Genomic DNA, 18585 nt, shown 5'->3' with positions numbered 1-18585 from the left:
CGCCGCTCTTCCCAGATCTAGACGCCCAGTAAGTTGGTAGCGCAAATGTTGTTTAAAGCAATAAATCAAATAATCTTTCGACCAACTGTTGCTTCAATGAAATTACCATTCAAGTTAGGTATGACTCATTTTTTTGTGACATTTCTAGCTTACATCAATGCCAATGGGTCATGTCCACAAGACAATAATGTGCAGGTATAGGCCACATCAGCCTGAGTTTACACAATCTCTCACTGGCGGGGGTTAATTGGCGTGCGGGCCGCTAGGAGCGCGATTTAGTCAGGTTACTATGAGGTCAGATACATAGTGGTTCGTTGCCCCGGGCATTTCCTTCTCATGATGTCACATGTTACAATACAATGAGTTGAAAAACTAGTTCTTTAGTCATACTCTCCGACGAAGCCAGGTGACACGTTGCAGTCTGAAATGTTGTTACATAAGCTTGTATATCATATAGTATAACACAGACAGTCAGAATGAAGTTTCGGCTGACATTTTTCTGGGCTCTGTGTGTCCTACAATGTGCTCACTGCGTCCCGGTACCGCAATCGGGGGAGGAAAATGAACAGCAACGTAAGTAAACAATACTCTCCAAGCAGATGTTGGTGGGGAAGATTGTGACCTTTTTATAATATGCCCCATTTTTTTGTTCGAACTACCAACCAACCTCTTCCCCACGTAGCAATCTCAAACTAGGTTGGTTGGGAGTTCGGACAGAAGAAGGTCACAATCTTTCCAACCAAACTCTGCTTGGAGAGTTAGTCCTTTTACTAGTGAGCTATCACGTAGCATGTTATGTAGTTCATAATCAGATATGTCAGCGATTGATTGATTGAATGAAATGGCAACAAGCTGGCTGATTAGAGAATGTCCGTACCTGTGCTGATAGTAATGATAAACATGGACTACTGTTAGTTAGATTTATCAAAGTTACGTAGATTACTTCCTGCCACGGCGATTCGTATCATGGTGGTCGTAGACACGAGTTCATTTGACCTTACAAGGACGATCTGAATTCCTGTCGTATTGAGGTCACTAGAGCGGTTATTATAGACCCTTGCGATCCAGCCCATACGATTGTAAGCTCCTCGCAATCCAGCCCCTGGCTGCGAAGAGAGTAGTCTAGTCGATCCACCCAAAAACAACAACAGTGATTGTGTTATCATGTATATGATGTTGTTGCACCGGTGATATTGTATTCTGTATACGTAGTCATGACTCACTTAACAAAACTTTCCTCACACCACCCAGGTGTAAAAATGGGCACCTGACTTCGGTTGGGGAGGTAAAAGGCGAAGGAAGGAGAGGGATGGGCTCCCCTTTCCAATACCGTGTTCTAGACACAGTGGGTTAACAACTGACAACCCACTGCCCCTATGGTCTCAAAACTGCACATGGGACTACCTTTACCTTTACAATGTGAAGCATGATTAACATCATGCCATCTAGCCTCTACCAGGCTCCGCGCGATCGCTGGGTAAATAGTAGAAATCGGCCAAATAGAGTGAATAGTATGCCAGGGGTACTCCGCTATATAGTGAGCTTCACTGTATAGCGGACTATCCCTGGTGGCATACTATTCACTCAATTTGGCCGATTTCTACTATTTTCCCAGCGATCCGCGGAGCCTGGTAGAGGCTACATGCTATCCACTCTGTACGCCTGTTGAGCATCAGCAGCACTAGTTTGTTTATCAATTTTGACGATCAATTGTTTCATGATTTCCTGCAGTGATGCACACATTGAAAGACGACTACAATCTCAGTGACGAAGACGAGCAGGTTTTCGAAGAACTCATCAGCGACGAGGAGGGGAAGACGGACCACGAAAATGACAGTAGGTCTCTTTATTGGCTTCGTCACAGTAATGCCATGGTTGCCCCCCCCCCCCCCGCCGTGGTGATGTAAGTGCCCGAGAAACTCGATCGAGCAACCAGTTGGTCACCACCAAAACGAGAACAGAACGATACAAAAAAAAGCCCCATTCCTATATGGTATCACTGCTCAACACAAAAACAGACTGATCATAGCTCTACCCAACTTGAACAATACTTGATTAATATCCGAACAATGTGGCTTTCATTCATTTCAACATTTGTCCACACGTCCCGTCTGATCTGATCTGCCATAACTTTGAGCTCAAGTGATAGCCAAAAATCATATCAGATGTTTGTGTAGTCACAAATATGTAAAGATTTTTAGTTTAATTACAAATTTAGATAACAATGATATGTGCAATTATTTTAATGATATCTCGGTAATAACAGATAATTTTAAAATGAATGTGTAACCGTCCTAGTGTATTGGCTCCATGGAGTCTGATTGTCGACATTTGTATGTAAGACGCAGTGCAATTCAGCTAACTTTAACTATATATATATATGTATGATATACATTTGTTGGCTGCGAGACTGTATATGTTCATGGTGTAAATTTTACATTTGAATGATAAACCAAATCATCACATGGACACAATTGGAAAAGGGGGCCCGCCAAACAGTTTACGTGCTGTTTTTTGGGCACTTTCGGGCATGGCCTCTACTTGGCCCCGTGGGACACCCTGCCCCTATTTTGGGGCACGACCGGGCCCCAGGATTTTTTTAATTGGAGTTAAAATCAACCTGGGACCCGATAAGAAATAGACGGCGTATCAAAGCTAATCATGAGAACACCGCGAGGTACCTCCACGGTATCCAACAGTCCACCGGGGGGCACCGGCGCAATTGGGACCTAATCATAAGAAGGTTATATTCTCGTATGCTGTGTGTCTGTGTGCTTGTGTTTAAATTTTTTTTCCAGTTTGTTTGTTCGTTTGTTTGTTTGTGAACATGTTACCAGCATAACTCTGAATGAATTCATTTCCACAGACGTTCCGTTCCGTGTGCACGTGATGCAAGTCCTAGAGAAGTTCAAGGTTCTCAGCGACGAGGAGCTGGATAGAGGTAAATAGTCTTTCCCATCACTGTAGAACGGTAGAAAGTGCCATTTGTACGATTTACATTAAGTTCAAAAGCGTTTTTATTGCTTGGAAACGGAGGAAACTTGATGCGCGCGCGGATGTCGTCCATATAATAGACAAAATAGCCTTACTGGGCAATTCTGTGAAGGACGCCACATCTTCGCTATGTTTCTAAAACGTAGGCGTCTTTCTCTTTGAGCGTTTGTCTTGAATTTGAATAGAATATTGTAAGTGACCGCGGCTTGATTATGTAAATTGTAAATTGAATATCTTTGTTGAAAAACATTCCATTATGAATATATTTTTCAGTAAAAACCATGTTTATAACAAGAATTGGTGAGGAGGCAACGCAAAAGATCTTCGATGAAGCATATCGAATCTACATGAATGAACAAGCAGGTAGAATCTACTTTATAGCGCTTAAAACTTGCTTATAACGTTTTGTGTCACGGTTAGAAACAATTTGCAATCCAAGCAAGCTTTCTTCATTACTCTCCAAGTTCGTCTCCGTCTGGTTTTTGACGTGTTTTGGGGCGTTTTCGTCGGACTGTCTATTTTGTCCCGTTTTTTTTTAAATGTCGTTAAGCCATAAAGAAAACAGGACAAAATAGAAAGCCCGACAAAAATGCCTAAAACACGTCAAAAAAAGCCAGAGACGAACTTCTACTTAGAGAGTAGTCTTCATTACATTGCTTTCCATTGAGATTCCTGGACTCCGTCAAATCATCCCGGACACCGTCTTCCTGCTACTCTCCAAGCAGAGATTGTCGGGAAAGATTATGTCCTTCTTATCACATGCCCCATGTGCCCTTCTTATCACATGTACATCTACATCTACATTTCGGTACCCCCAAATAGCCCCTTCAGGGGCAAAGTAGGGGGGGGGGGGGTTGAGGTCCCGGGCTAAGGCGGGCTCAACTGTGGGAGCCGTCGCAACCGTGCCAGGCAGGGTGTTCCACTGGGGATAGAACGGGGAAAGAAGGAGTATTTATATGTATCGGTTCTTGCGTGGATGGTGTAAAACTTGAGGTCGTAGCTCCCCCGGGTGCGCCCCTGTGCTAGTTTCAGCAAACTGTGTCTATATAAACACATGCCTAATTCATTGTGACCTTCTTATCATATGCCCCGTTTCTGTCCAAACTCTCCTACAACTTTAATGCATGCAACTCAAAACTACATTCTATTATCATATAGTCAGATGCAGTTGACCAATCAGAAGGCTCAATTTACGGGTCATTATTTCAGCATATTGACCCCATATTCTATTCTTTGATCCAGAGCTCGAGGACCTGGAAGGGGAACTATGGGTAGACAAGGCTGAGGCGGAGGCGTTTGAAACGGTCGTGAAGGACGTAGAGACCGGAGCGGACCCCATGGAAGAAGGTGAGTGGAACATTACTAGCAGTGTGAACCCCGCTGATTCGAAGGAGGGGTTAGATAGGCAAATAAGAGAGAATATACAACCCCATGTCTCCAAGCAGAGGTTTCGATCGGGGGGCTAGTAGTGGCCAGAAGGGCAGCGTCAAAATCCCGGACACTACTAGCCCCCCGATCGAAACCTCTGCTTTGAGAATAACAATCCCATATTCAACAGGAAAGGAGGCCTACGTGTCAAACTGTCACTTGCTATTTTGTCTTATGATAATCAAGTGCTTGGAGTGCTCTTTAAACGAGGGTGATGACTGGGGGAAATAGCTATAGGGTCTTGTATCGTGTAACAGTCCTGTGGCATGCTGTTCCAATAGGTGAATATCGTAAAGTAATCTATAGAGTTAAATGAATAAATAGATAGAGGCTAATTGATTGATTGATTGATTGATTGATTGATTGACTGATTTAAGGGTATATATATATAAAGCGATGTAGTGGTAGTAGTCCGCTGTGTTCTGCTGCTACAGTGGTGGTCTGATCACCGAGAAGTTGCACTTTAGCAATAAAGCTATGTGCGGGGATTTAACGAAGAAGACCTTTATTGTACATGTTTGCCCCACTGGGCTAAACACAGGTCACATGTAAACAACTATATACATATTGATGAGTATATAAACATTCAGCATACCCTAGTACTTTCGACTTCCATTAATAAATGTGCTGGTGATTTGCAATGCTGTCTTGACTTTCAGATGAGAAATCCCAGTATGGAATAGAAGAGCTGGCTACAGATGTGATGTCCTTGCCGCCAGATCTACAGCAGCGATGTTAGTTGAAAAAACCTTCTACAGTACTACATTTGTGTAAACGTTAAATCAAGCATATCTATCGAGAGCGTGCTGCTTTCAAGATACCAAACTCTAAATGCATCTAAGCTCACGGTAATATGATTTCGCGGTAAGCAGAAAATGGCGTGTTCGCGGTAGTTTTGAGTTCGCGATAGCGCTGTAGTAACATACTGCTACAGTAATAGAAACACTGCCGCTTTAGCGGACAACCAGTCGGAAACCACCTAGCCTACGAGTATAGACTCGGCAAGGGTGCTTCAGACAAACAAAACAGTTACCTCCAACACATCATAAAAGGGACCGTACAATGTATAGTACGTCCATGTATAGCGCGTAGACAAGGGGTAGACGGACAGAAAAGAGAACAAAACTTTTCGCGGTGGTTTTGAGTTCGCGGTAAAGAGGTCATCCCGAAAACCGCGAACTTAGATACATTTACTGTATATCACCAAGCTGACTCTATAGCATCTAATCTTTCAGAAATTGATTATAGCTAATATTGAACATGTGGAATAATATATTCATGAATGTATACATTAAAATGTACGACTTCCCTTACATCCACAGTTCGAGCCCTACTCATCGACAGGTTCGGCGAAGAGCAAGCCAGGATCTTGTTAGATGAGATAAACGAAATCAAGAACAATGTGGACAGCAAAATTGGTAAGCTTTATCTTCACTTAACAGCATTGATGTGCAGAATAAAAAGACTCTTTTTACACACCCAAGAGATTTATTCAACCGACGTTTCGGTGACCATCTGTCACCTTCCTCAAGTCAATTCTGACTGGTTCACATTTAACTGCAGCACAGGTGTCGCTGCTTATAGATGCGTTCCCAAACGCAGAGTCTTTACATAAATACTCTGTTCCAGGGACCAGCATCCTCAATGAGGTCCCAAACGATATGGATGCCGTTCCCTGTAACAGTGTATATATGTAAAGACTTTGCATTTGGGAACACATCTATAAGCAGCGACACCTGTGCTGCAGTGCAATGTGAACCAGTCAGAATTGCCATAAGAAGGTGACAGATGGTCACCGAAACGTCGGTTAAACAAATCGCTTGGTTGTGGAAAAAGAGTCTTTTTATTCAGTGACTTACCAACCAGACGAAACTATTTACGGAAACATTGCTGTACACTTTCCTAATGTAATATTACAACTCAATGGTCCCATGGAAAAACGTTATGACACGACAATAAGGACTCTTTGCTCATTCGGTGATTTCATTCGGCGGGTATGCACGTATCAAACGACCAGGACTTTATGACACCATATACACCCCGGGGCGGGTCATCAATCCTTCATTAACGTGATATTTATTACATCAGATAACGAATGGCAAGACAAGAACTTAACCCAGCTGGATCCAGAGGAGGAAGACATAGAAGAAGGGAAAACGTTTTGGCACAATCTTGGAGCAAAAGTTCCAGAATACTTGCTGGAAGGTAGGAAAATAAGTCAAATATCGTGTTGCTATTGTTGCCTCCGTATCGAATGTTATCACCGCCCAGGTATGACATAAGTAAAGATATGAATATTAAATTAAGTGACTTAATATATATTGCATGATTGGATAGCAAACGTATGCTCGCCTTTATCCGATGGGTACCTATATCCCATGTTTTAAAAAACGGGGTATTTAGGGATATATGCTAAATGGAAATACCCCGCGGATAAAAGCGAACGAACGTTATGTTATCAATCATGCAATAGTAACGTTATATTTCTTATGTCATACCTGGGCGGTGATAACAATCTATACAGGTGTTCCGGACCGGTTGATATTTTGGGTTATCACACGGGCTTCTACTTTATTACACGGGCTTCTGCAGAATCATTCGAAGGTGCTCCGCGTGCGCCGGTTACGCCTCTGTCAAAAATTCAAATACCAGATTTGTACGTTGGAATATATGTTGCTACAAGTTTTCGTTCGGGGACACCATATTTTCTCATCTTCTGGTGCATTTCGCATTTATAAAATGTTTTCTCGGGTGGGTATGACATAAATAAAATACAACACGGTGTATTCCGTATGACCCTCGGTCCCAGCCCTCCCGCGGGTCGGATCGTCCGACGGCCTTCGATACGTAATAAACCGTGTTGTATTCCACACGTAAACTTCTTTATGGCTAAGTGGCTCAACACAACGACTAACGTATGATGGATAATGTTGTGTGCTTTGTTGTACAGAGGATCCATGGCCTGACGAGGCAGCAGAGGAAGCTATAGATGACGAGGAGGAAGATGAATACCAAAAGACGAACCAATTCTTCAGGAAACTAGGTGTCAACGTATCCGACGACGAGGACTCTTTTTGGGGTAAATCTTTTGAAAGGCTTAAAGTCTGAATTTAAAGACTGCAGAGTGAGAAAGGCTTTTCACAATATCTGGTATTATGAGAGCTACTGTGATCCGAAAATTGTCATCCTCAACAAAATTATTGCGTTATGTTTGAATACTGTAATTGGGAGAAATAGCCTATGTAGTCCAGTGGTAAAGCTGTAAAATTGTGAAAATTTGTCTAAAAGCACCAAATTTGGCACACATGTATTTGAATGTATACTGAACAAGTATAGGTATGAGGACACCTGAAATTCTGCCAAGAATTGATGTTATGGCATTTTGGGGGCATTTTCAGACCGCAAATGTATTTTTGGTATCATGCTTGAATAAGAATTTTTGAAATGTGTCTATTTCCAATAGATGATGATGACGACTACGACTACGACTACGAAGACGCCGGGGAAGAGGTCACAGACGGATGGGGAGGAGAAAAAGAAATAGGCAAAGAAAACGGGGATGTCGACGGAAACACGGGTGCTGGGGAGCAAGGAGCAGATAAAGGCGCTGATGTGGAGACAGGAGATGAACAAGCCGCTGATGCTGTGGCACCAGGAGCAGATCAAGCTACTGATGGCGTGCCACCAGGAGAACAGGTCACTGATGATGTGTCAGGAGGAGCAGATCAAGCTACTCATGGTGTGCCACCAGGAGAGCAAGTCGCTGATGATGTGCCACCAGGAGCAGATCAAGCTACTGATGGTGTGCCAACAGGAGAACAGGTCGCTGATGATGTGTCAGGAGAAGCAGAACAAGCTGCTGATGGTGCGGCAGGAGGAGAACAAGTCGCTGATGATGTGTCAGGAGGAGCTGATCAAGCTACTGATGGTGTGCCACCAGGAGAACAGGTCGCTGATGATGTGCCACCAGGAGCAGATCAAGCTACTGATGGTGTGCCAACAGGAGAACAGGTCGCTGATGATGTGTCAGGAGAAGCAGAACAAGCTGCTGATGGTGTGCCACTAGGAGAACAGGTCGCTGATGATGTGTCAGGAGGAGCTGATCAAGCTACTGATGGTGTGCCACCAGGAGAACAGGTCGCTGATGATGTGTCAGGAGAAGATCAAGCTACTGATGGTGTGTCAGGAGGAGCAGATCAAGCTACTGATGGTGTGCCACCAGAACAGGTCACTGATGATGTGTCAGGAGGAGCAGATCAAGCTACTGATGGTGTGCCACCAGGAGAGCAAGTCGCTGATGATGTGCCACCAGGAGCAGATCAAGCTACTGATGGTGTGCCAACAGGAGAACAGGTCGCTGATGATGTGTCAGGAGAAGCAGAACAAGCTGCTGATGGTGCGGCAGGAGGAGAACAAGTCGCTGATGATGTGTCATCAGGAGCAGATCAAGCTACTGATGGTGTGCCACCAGGAGAACAAGTCGCTGATGATGTGTCAGGAGGAGCAGATCAAGCTACAGATGGTGTGCCACCAGGAGAACAGGTCGCTGACGATGTGTCAGAAGGAACAGAACAAGCCGCTGATGATGTGTCAGGAGGAGCGGATCAAGCCACTGATGGTGTGCTAGGAGGAGAAGAACAAACCACTGATGGTGTGCTAGGAGTAGAAGAAGCCACTTATGGTGTGCCAGGAGGAAAAGAACAAGCCACTGATGATGTGCCAGGAGGAGCAGATCAAGTCGCTGACGGTGAGCCAAGAGGAGTAGATCAAGTTTCCGCACCAGCTGCAGTTCCGAATGCGAACCAAAGTACAATTAACACCAGCGATTCTACAGATGAGTTCCCTGCTAATGTACCTATGGCTGTCGATGACGATGATACAGCTGCAGCTCCTCCGCCAGTCGGCAACAACAGCAGCTCAACAGAGTCGCCATCTGTGGACATGGGAAACAGCCAGAACGGTGGTACAAACCTAACAACCGCAGTCACAGTACCAGCTAACGCTACAACAGGCAATAGGGTCGAAGAAGACAGTGTCTCAGCAGCAAACGTCACAATAGGAGCAGATCAAGCTACTGATGGTGTGCCACCAGGAGAACAGGTCGCTGATGCTGTGTCAGGAGGAGCAGATCAAGCTACTGATGGTGTGTCAGAAGTTGATCAAGTCCCCACACCAATCGCAGTTTCGAATGTGAACAACCAAAGTACAGTGAACATCAGCGGTTCTACAGATGAATTCCCTGCTAATGTACCTACAGCTGTCAATGACGATACATCGACAGTTCTTCTGCCAGTCAGCAACAACAGCAGCTCAACAGAGTCGCCATCTGTGGACATAGGAAACAGCCAGAACGGTGGTACAAACCTAACAACCGCAGCCACAGTACCAGCTAACGCTACAACAGGCAATAGGGTCGAAGATGACAGTGTCTCAGCAGCAAACGTCACAATAGGTAAGACAGTAGTCGTCTCAGACGAGTCATTTTTACCCTTGCCAAGAAGGTTATGTTTTCGGTAGCATTCGTGATCGTGTATGTGTGTTGGTGTGTTGGTGTGTTTGCCATGACAGGAACTTCATTCTCAGTACATATGAAACTTGGTTCGAGAAGAACATCAATGGATATGAATGATGAAAATGATGAAAATGATGTATTGACGAGAAAACTGCACAGTACTGGTGACTTATGTGTGGTACATGATGGTATATTCATGGCACATGTAGATTTAGAGAGATAGATTATATATGTCAATTTTTTCATCATTTGCATGATTAATAAAGAAATGCTACATTTTTGCAACATATGTGGCTTGGAAAGAGACACATGACAAATCTACATAATCTACGCTATTAGAGACTTCCTTGCACATCAGTTGTATTGAAATGAGTCAATATTACTTGGCGAAGGTATGATGTCATGAAACTCAAATATTGATGATGAATCCGAGCTAAATAATTGTTAGATATTGAACAGATAGACTCATCTGCCATAGAAGAACCAGGATTTTTGTCTCATGCCATGAATGTAACATGATTTCATCCTTCTCCCTGCAGGTACTGGGGACCAGGCGGGTAACCAAGGTAACGAGAATGACCTCTATGACTGGGCCAACTTGGATGATGATGATGAGTACAGCAATGGGGACTATGGAACGACCGTAAACCCATGGTTTCTTTAGGTAGTGGTAGAGCTGTGTACCTAAACAAATTTTAGGAACAGGTACAGGTACACGGGTTTAGGTACAGGTCCGGACCTGAACCTGTACCTAAACTACTTGTTCAGAAAATGCAAGATTTTCAATAGGGACAAAAGCATGCTTGAACTGGTAACAACATAATATTTGATTGTGCTAGGTATTATTTTTATGAAAAACACAGATGAAAATTTGACTCCAGCCTTGCAAATGCGTTTTATGTGCTGGAGTATAGTATAAATGTGGCTTTAGTGCACTGCCACAGTAGTTTCATAGTAATTTTATCTGTCAAAGTGGCCATCCCGAGTCAGGCTTTACCTGATTAGTACCGGTCCAGTACCGGTCCACCAGGGTTCAGGTATTTTGGACCTGTACCTAATTTATTGTACCCGGTACTGTATTGGTGTACCGGTACACAGCTCCAGGTAGTGGTGTCAACAGTGACACAAACAACGATGCACGTTACCATACTCTTAACCGGGTATTTTACTGGACTGCGCCAAATTGCGCTAGGAAATTGCACCAACTTTGCGAATTTGGGCCACTTTTCTCTTGTGGTCACATTGACGTGCGATGCATTTGCATATGAAGTCCAGAGGAGACAAACAAAATGGCTGCACCTGGAATGTTACTTAAGATTACTAAATAGCTTAATTGGAAATTGCAGTGTTGCCATTTTAATCAAAAACCAATGTAAAGTTACTAAAAATTCATCAACAAATTTGCTGCAATAAAAGGATGTTTACAGTTTGGGCCATTTTGCCAATTGTGAATTTTTGGGAAATTAAAAAAAATCACAATTTCACAGTCCAGTTAGAAACCGCTTTAGCTGCTGGCTGATCCTACAAGTATTCCAGTTCAAAAAATTTCAAGACAAATCATAATGGTTTTAATCTCCATTATTCCACAATCTTACAATAAAGTGACAAGTTTGTTGTATCTTTAGTTGCTTAGCAGAGGTCCTTAACTACGTAAAATAGGATGGAACTGTTTCAATGTTTTCCATTGTGACTGCAAGTGGTTGCCTCTGCCAGGTTTGACTGTATATTTAGGCAAGCACATCTATCAAGCAATCTTTCATTGCTCTCAGTTCTTTTGACTTTGGATGATGGTCTCCATAGTGGCATCCAAATATGGTCAGGGCCCTTTCTATGGTGTCCAAGCATTCAGCCACTTGCTGCCCGTTAAACTGCAACTGAGCTAGCTTGTGCAGCTCGTGTGCCAGCTCTACACTGCAGGCACCAAACTGAAGCTCTACAGCGGACAGACTTTTCTTCAAGTGTTCCACGCTTTTCTTACAGTCCCCGCTTGTCGCGTAACACCTTGCTAATGCATCATGAGTACGCGCTATGTCTTTATTGCTTGGGTGAAGAATTTTCCACTGAAGTACGAGGCATTGTTTCAGTCCGGAGACGGCTTCTTGAACTTGACCTTCATCCAAAAGAGCAGAAGACTTGACAAAGAGATCCTGTATTTTCTTAGATGTTATCTTAATGTCATTTGTATCTTCTTGAGGGTTACAGTTGAGTGATGTACAAACATGCTTGTTGTCCTGTAGTCTGGCAGCATTGCTACAAGTAGGACACTTGTAGGCAGAGAACATGTCTACAGTGTCGGGGTTGTCTTCTTCTTGGCAAGCATCACATCTGTAAGTAGAATGGCATGACTTGAAATAAAACTTCCAAGACATTAGAGTGTTTCGTTTTTTGTTGTTGTTGTTTGTATTGCATAATATTGTAAGCCACCTAATGGTATAGTATTGTGTGGGGTTTGTAAGAATTCTAGAAATTTGTCCACAGGCATTCGTAATCTCTGGTATATGTTTGGATGTTAGTTACATTCCAACCTGTTGCTAGCGTTGGAAATTCCTGACAGACAGACACATTCACACAAAGCACAACAGAACAATACATGCTACCATAGACATCTTCTTTGGATATCGAGTATGAACAACACCAATTTGCAGTGCAATAGACATAATACATTAACACATCACCCACAAGAACAACCGTCGCCATGGCAATGTATTTTTTTCCATTGCCAATCTTGTTGTACCTGGAAAAGAAAACTGTGTCCGTCCTACCTGCATGAGAAGAAGTACTGTTCCTGTAAGGCTGCCTGTCTCTCTGTACGACCCATCCTGCCGGCATGGGGCCCGTAACAGTGCAGCAGCTCTTCCCCTGTCTTAATGTGACTCACAGCACGGACAATCTGAAAAGGAGAATAATAGAGTACTGTAAATGCAGAAATGCTCGCGGTGGTTTTATGTTTGCGGTTTAATTTTTGCCGTGAACTCTTTTTTTGTGAACTTAAAATCACCGAGCCGTTTCATTTTGTGACTGTAGCACTACTATTGTTTTAAACGCGAACTCAACACCACTGTGAACACTCCATTTTCTCCATACTGCAACATTAAATCCCTGCAAACATTTCTGCATTTACAGTAACACTTCAAAGCCCAAAAAAATCCAACATCAGGCCCAGCCAAAGCTACACAACTTACTCTGTCACAAGAGCTACATTGTACCACTAAAAAACCACAACCATGGTATGTCTTGAATGAGAGATATCTAAGCCAGAAGTTCTGCTGCAGTATCATAGAAAGCCGCTAGGGGGCCCATTATCAAACTAGACCTTTGTTTTCCCAACCCCTACCCATCTACCAAATATTATTGAGGAAACCATCCACAGCTTCTCGAGTTATGCTGTCAACAAACACACAGACACACACACAGACAAACAACACCCAAAACATTACCTTCTTTGTGATGGTAAAAAAAAAGAAAGAAACAAAGGAAGATAACTGACCAGAGTCTTCCCCTGGAAGCTGACAAACACATTGGGTCTGCAGGAGTGGTTCAAAAGCGCTTCCGTGGGGAACACAGCCGTGGCCAGGCGAACCTGCTTGTCCTCAAGTAAAGAGACTGGGACAGGAAAAATTCATAAATGTTACAACAAGCAAACAAACAATCAACATCTTTGTATCTGTATCTACATGTATATAGCCAGTATAACTCCACTTTGCAGGTGAATGTAAAAGTACATGTATGTATTGACCATGTAAAAGATTCAGAAGAGTGTTACATCACAAATACAATGTCCTTGTTACCAACAGAGCTACATGTACAACACATCAACTTAAACACAGGAAAAAAAAAAGGCTCCCCTTGAAAATATACCTCTCTTGGAAAGCACATGCACGCAGAGCCAGTACACATACATTTTCATCATTACCAGACCTAACTGAAAAATCTTCATATGATGACATGATATTAGAACTCAAAGGACAGCCTATATTGTGTATCAATATAAGAAGTTTTTCTTATGGAGTGTGCCTATCCTTACCTGAGTCCTGCTCCTGTAAGGTAGTGATGGCCTGTGCATTACATCTTAGCTGCTGCATATGATGACACAGGAGTGCTGCCATCCTTGCCACACAGTCCCCCACTCCTGTAGTCTCCCCCCCCTCTAGGCTCAACTCGCCAACTCCGGATCCCTCTTCAAGGCTCCCCCCGCAGTCTCCCCCCTCTGTCGTCCCCTCACAGTCTCCCCCCTCTGTCGTCCCCTCACAGTCTCCCCCCTCTGTCGTCCCCTTACAGTCTCCCCCCTCCACCCTAACTCTCTTCACGACCTCTGTACACAGGTCCAGCCCAAGACATTTGCACATCAGACAGGCGACCATCGTCTGTGTCAGCAGTTGCTCCGCGGAGTGGTGTTCCGTGTGGGGCATCAGGCTGCAGACTGAACTGTAGTCCCCTCTGTGGAGTTCAACATCCTGCGTAGAGTTCGGCCAACTTTCAGTTTTAACAGACAAGTTGACAGGTTTCTCAAACGTGCTTTCGGAATCTGTTCGGACTGTGTCGACTTGTTCGGAGGTGGGACTGATGTTGTCCGCACAGTTTTTAGGTTTGTCTACTGTGGTGGGAGATTCCATTCCTACAGAGATGGGTTTGGCTGCTGTGGTGGGAGATTCCATGCTTGCAGAGGGGGGTTTGTCTGCTGTGGTGGGAGATTCCATGCTTGCAGAGGGGGGTTCGTCCTCTGTGGGGGAAGATTCCATTCCTGCAGAGAGGGGTTTGTCTGCTGTGGTGGGAGATTCCATTCCTACAGAGAGGGGTTTGTCTGCTGTGGTAGGTGATTCCATGCCTCCAGAGGGGGGTTTGTCTGCTATGGTGGGAGATTCCACTCCTGCAGAGGGGGGGTTCTGTCCTCTTTCAGCTGCAGTCAGCAGCAGACGGAGACTGAGCTGTCCGAAGGTGTCTACCATCTGGAGCAGGTGCCAGTGTTCACACTCATGGCTGGAAGAAGTGATACAGAATTAGGACTTACAATACCAATATGCAGGGTTTGTGAATACAAAATTGTACACAGTATTTCTCATGTCTACCTGCACCTAACATGTACCAGTCTATATGCACTTGGGATGTAAATAAATGTGGAGTTAATAACACTGAAATGCTATATTGTACAAACTAGTCTCTTAACAGGTGTGACACCTGGACAGGTGGAATATAGGTGTGGCACCTGCATACATGTACATGTAGTTCAGGTGTGGCCTTACCTGTGATAGTCCCCCCATGCCTGTTCCTCACATGTTCTGGAGCAGTACTGGACATACTGGCAGCCCCTACACGGGTGTGGCACCAGGACCGGTGTGACACAGGTATGACAGTGGGTGGGGTGGTGCTTCTGGAGTAACACTGCTGCATATGGCTGCTCAACAATCAACACCGACCCTATAGTAGAAGTGAAAAAGAGACAATCTTAATATCCACTTTAATACTTTATACCATATGCAATTCGTTCAATAGGCCAAAAGATTACATCCTCTGGAGACTCAGTAACAAATCTCATTTGACAGAAAAAGAATGAAGAAGCTTTCTAGCTCACCCTGAAAGTTCAACATTAGGGGATACATCTACTTTCCACTGATAAAGAACGAGCAATAGATCTAGACTGATCCCATAGTCCCATCCACCTTTGTCACAATGTAGAAATGCGAATTACAACATAAATAAAAGCATAAAACAGTAAATTTTTGACAAACATGTAGGCACTTTCTCCTTTGTCAAACTGCTAACGGCATCGGTTGAGCTGCCAATTTAGTAATTGTGATGGACATACAGTCATGATCTGTCTATCGAGCCCTCATTAATTGTGAAGAAGCCCATCCATTGGACTGGTCAAAAATTCTGAGAGTCCATTTCTATCTTTTGTGCCAGAATAAAGTTAAATCTTTTTCCACAAGCGTAAATCATGTAACTGATATATTTTTCTTCTAATATACTTACCAGGTTCGAAATCCCGCTGTGCCACCAACATCCTCCCTTTGTCAGTCTCTTGTCTCATGTCAACACCAACTGAGGCATGCGCCACCTGCTGACTCTCTCCATACTGCAGCTTGGGTACGTTCACCTCTTCTTCTATGCCTCCTTCTTTCCCTTCTTCCTGCTTTGAGATATTCCTTCCTGCCGACTTCAGTTCTCTCCTCATCACTTCCTTCCTATTCTCTGGAATATCTGCTCTTTCAATTGCTTCTAAAGCATCCTTAACTTCTTTCTTTGCATCCTCTATTCGGCCCAGTTTGAAAAGCACTAACACTTTCCTATGCAGAAGCTTGTACTGCAAATTTTCTGGATAACCGGCATCTATGGATGCAAGAATATCCACCAAGCACAGTTTGTATTCTTGTAATTGAAACAAAACTGCTGATCTATTAGCAAGTGCGAGGCTTAAACATTCAGTCCCATTGCCATCACTACTGTGTGCTTCAGGACTATAAGAGATACTGTTTGTATAGAGAGTGAATGCCTCTTGGAATTGTTGTGCCTTGTAAGCCGTGTTGCCTTTGTCTCTGAGGTGGTTGGCCCTGTCGGTAGACTTGCCCACCTTTCCTTTAAGACTCTGTAGCTTCTTTATCAGTTGGGACAGCGTTTCGCCTTCCCAGCAGTCCAGTTGGAGACAGAATCTATGGAAAACGGGGATGAAAAAAAAAAAGTTTAAGTTGAATCCTGGAGCTTGATACTCTATTGTATGTATGTATGTTTTGCATTGCAGACCTTATATAATGGTCTAATTACACTTACATGTACGTACACATATACATTACAAGAAGAGAAAAAAAACGAAATTGCAGCAAGGGCGGGATGGTGGTAACGTTGAGCGGGAGCGTGCCCTGCCATTCAGAATGGCGGATGTCGCAATAATGACGGTAACACGAGCGGAGGTCAGAGGTTAGACTCTACCAGTCTCCCCCGGTCGCTGGGAAAATAGTAGAAATTGGCCAAATAGAGTCAAATGTTTGAAGGGAGTCGGCTACGGAGAGAGGGTCAAATTGGCAACCGAGGAGACTGTCTAAACTCGGCGAGAATAAAGGCAATAAAAATAATCCGCTCATTTCCTGAACAAAGGCAGTAGCTTTGGAGTTGCGATCATTTAGGCCATAAATCAATTAGGGCACGACCAGCAGACTGCAGCTTTTTCAGCTACTCCCGGCAGACTAACTATTCTAAGTGATGTTTTGGCCCTTATAAACCCACTAAAACGTCTAAAAATCTTCTTAAATTCACGTTAAAACCTAAAGTTAATAGTAGAAACATCGTCTGCCGCTGATCACGGCTTGGGCGTGCGGCTTGGGACGGTGCGGCTTGGGCTCTACCAGCCTCCGCGGGTAGCTGGGAAAATAGTAGAAATTGACCAAAATAGAGTCAATTGTATGAAGGGAGTCACCTACGGAGACGGCCAAAGTCCCCCGGCAAATGTTCTCCGTTAGTCTGGTAGAGACTAGCGGTTTGGGCGTGCAGTTTGGGCTTGCGGCTTGGGTGCCATTTTGAAACAGTACAGCTCGTATTCTGCCTTGTCGATCAGCGAAGGTTAGCAAACATGTAACAAGTTCTTCAAGGTACGACTATTGTAACAAATATCGATGAGTTTTGTCCTTTTTTTGGCCATCCCAACGTGTTAGAGCCTTGGTTAGAGCAAGTATTGTTTTGATGGGCAAAACGAATTCTGATGACGGACAAGGCACTTCCTGTTACAATTGTCCTGGGCTTGTCTGTTCTGTCACAGTCTGCCTGCAGAGCAATAAAAGGATCATTTAGCTACTTGGCACCTATTAGATAGTGATTAGTGCCGATCAAAGAACTCGCCGAGTTTAGACAGTCTCCTCGGTTGCCAATTTGACCCTCTCTCCGTAGCCGACTCCCTTCAAACATTTGACTCTATTGGGCCAATTTCTTCTATTTTCCCAGCGACCGGGGGAGACTGGTAGAGTCTAGGTCCACTACTATAATGTCTACAAACTATAGAGTCACTTTATCTATTGTCTGAATATTTCACTAAGGCAATCAGAGATGGCAGATTTCACTCCTTCACACAATGCCTCATGTGGTGTATATCATTATATGGGAAATCGGATATTAGAGCAAAAGGCAGGGATGGCAGACTTCACCCCTTTTGATAACTATATCGTATATGGCTATACTGCTCTGTAATGCTTCCACCCCCACAGACGGAATCAGAGATGGCAGACTTCACCCCTATAGACACACACACACATATATATATATATATATACACACACACATATATACACACTTACACATACACACACATAGAGACAAACACACACATAATATGTCAAATTTTGACATGTGCTATAAATTATTTTCTCCAAAATCCCAACCAGACACACCCCTTACTTTGCACGTTCTTCATTGCTCTTCAGACCGCTAAACTCAGGCAGACGGCGCCCCAGCTCTTTCCTACAAGACTGCTGGAATAATTTCCAGCGTTCTGATGTCGCCATGGTCTGAAATGTGACAGATATTAGGATTTAAAAACCTTCCATCCTTCTCATTGATTCCCGCGCACGATTCCTAATCTAACCTTCGACCTTTGGAAAAGAAAGACTATACCATTAGAAAAACTGTGATACAAGAATATTTAAAAATAAATTTTGTCACCACATCTA

At 43.8% G+C, this 18585-nt stretch overlaps 3 protein-coding genes across 4 annotated transcripts; 2 read left to right on the top strand and 1 right to left on the bottom strand.

Annotated features, from left to right (window-relative positions):
* The first annotated feature begins 370 nt into the window (after positions 1 to 370).
* Positions 371 to 9187, top strand: LOC136424621 (golgin subfamily A member 6-like protein 2). Its single transcript, XM_066413238.1, has 11 exons — positions 371 to 573; positions 1732 to 1836; positions 2867 to 2941; positions 3268 to 3357; positions 4237 to 4341; positions 5082 to 5156; positions 5745 to 5840; positions 6511 to 6627; positions 7373 to 7501; positions 7886 to 9075; positions 9113 to 9187. The coding sequence occupies exons 1-11, from the start codon at positions 477 to 479 to the stop codon at positions 9185 to 9187; spliced, it is 2154 nt and encodes a 717-aa protein (XP_066269335.1). The 5' UTR covers positions 371 to 476.
* Positions 9188 to 9204: 17 nt separating this feature from the next.
* On the top strand, positions 9205 to 12305 carry LOC136424137 (levansucrase-like). 2 transcript variants are annotated; one of them, XM_066412596.1, is made up of 3 exons: positions 9205 to 9874; positions 10474 to 10598; positions 11039 to 12305. In XM_066412596.1, the coding sequence occupies exons 1-2, from the start codon at positions 9280 to 9282 to the stop codon at positions 10596 to 10598; spliced, it is 720 nt and encodes a 239-aa protein (XP_066268693.1). In that variant the 5' UTR covers positions 9205 to 9279; the 3' UTR covers positions 11039 to 12305. The 2 variants fall into 2 exon arrangements, with proteins under 2 accessions (XP_066268693.1, XP_066268692.1); XM_066412595.1 differs by having other exon boundaries at positions 9206 to 9874; positions 10474 to 12305.
* On the bottom strand, positions 11480 to 18506 carry LOC136424620 (SET and MYND domain-containing protein 4-like). The gene is made up of 7 exons (XM_066413237.1): positions 18314 to 18506; positions 15905 to 16581; positions 15175 to 15349; positions 13959 to 14911; positions 13422 to 13537; positions 12697 to 12824; positions 11480 to 12259 (listed from the first exon to the last, which is right to left on the bottom strand). Exons 1-7 carry the CDS (start codon positions 18418 to 18420, stop codon positions 11662 to 11664), a joined length of 2754 nt encoding a protein of 917 aa, XP_066269334.1. The 5' UTR covers positions 18421 to 18506; the 3' UTR covers positions 11480 to 11661.
* Positions 18507 to 18585: the final 79 nt, after the last annotated feature.

Source organism: Branchiostoma lanceolatum, chromosome 18 (assembly GCF_035083965.1).
Source record: "Branchiostoma lanceolatum isolate klBraLanc5 chromosome 18, klBraLanc5.hap2, whole genome shotgun sequence".
Classification (NCBI taxonomy): Eukaryota; Metazoa; Chordata; class Leptocardii; order Amphioxiformes; family Branchiostomatidae; genus Branchiostoma; species Branchiostoma lanceolatum.
Note: the sequence above shows the minus strand (reverse complement) of the source record. Positions and strands in the feature narration are given on the sequence as shown.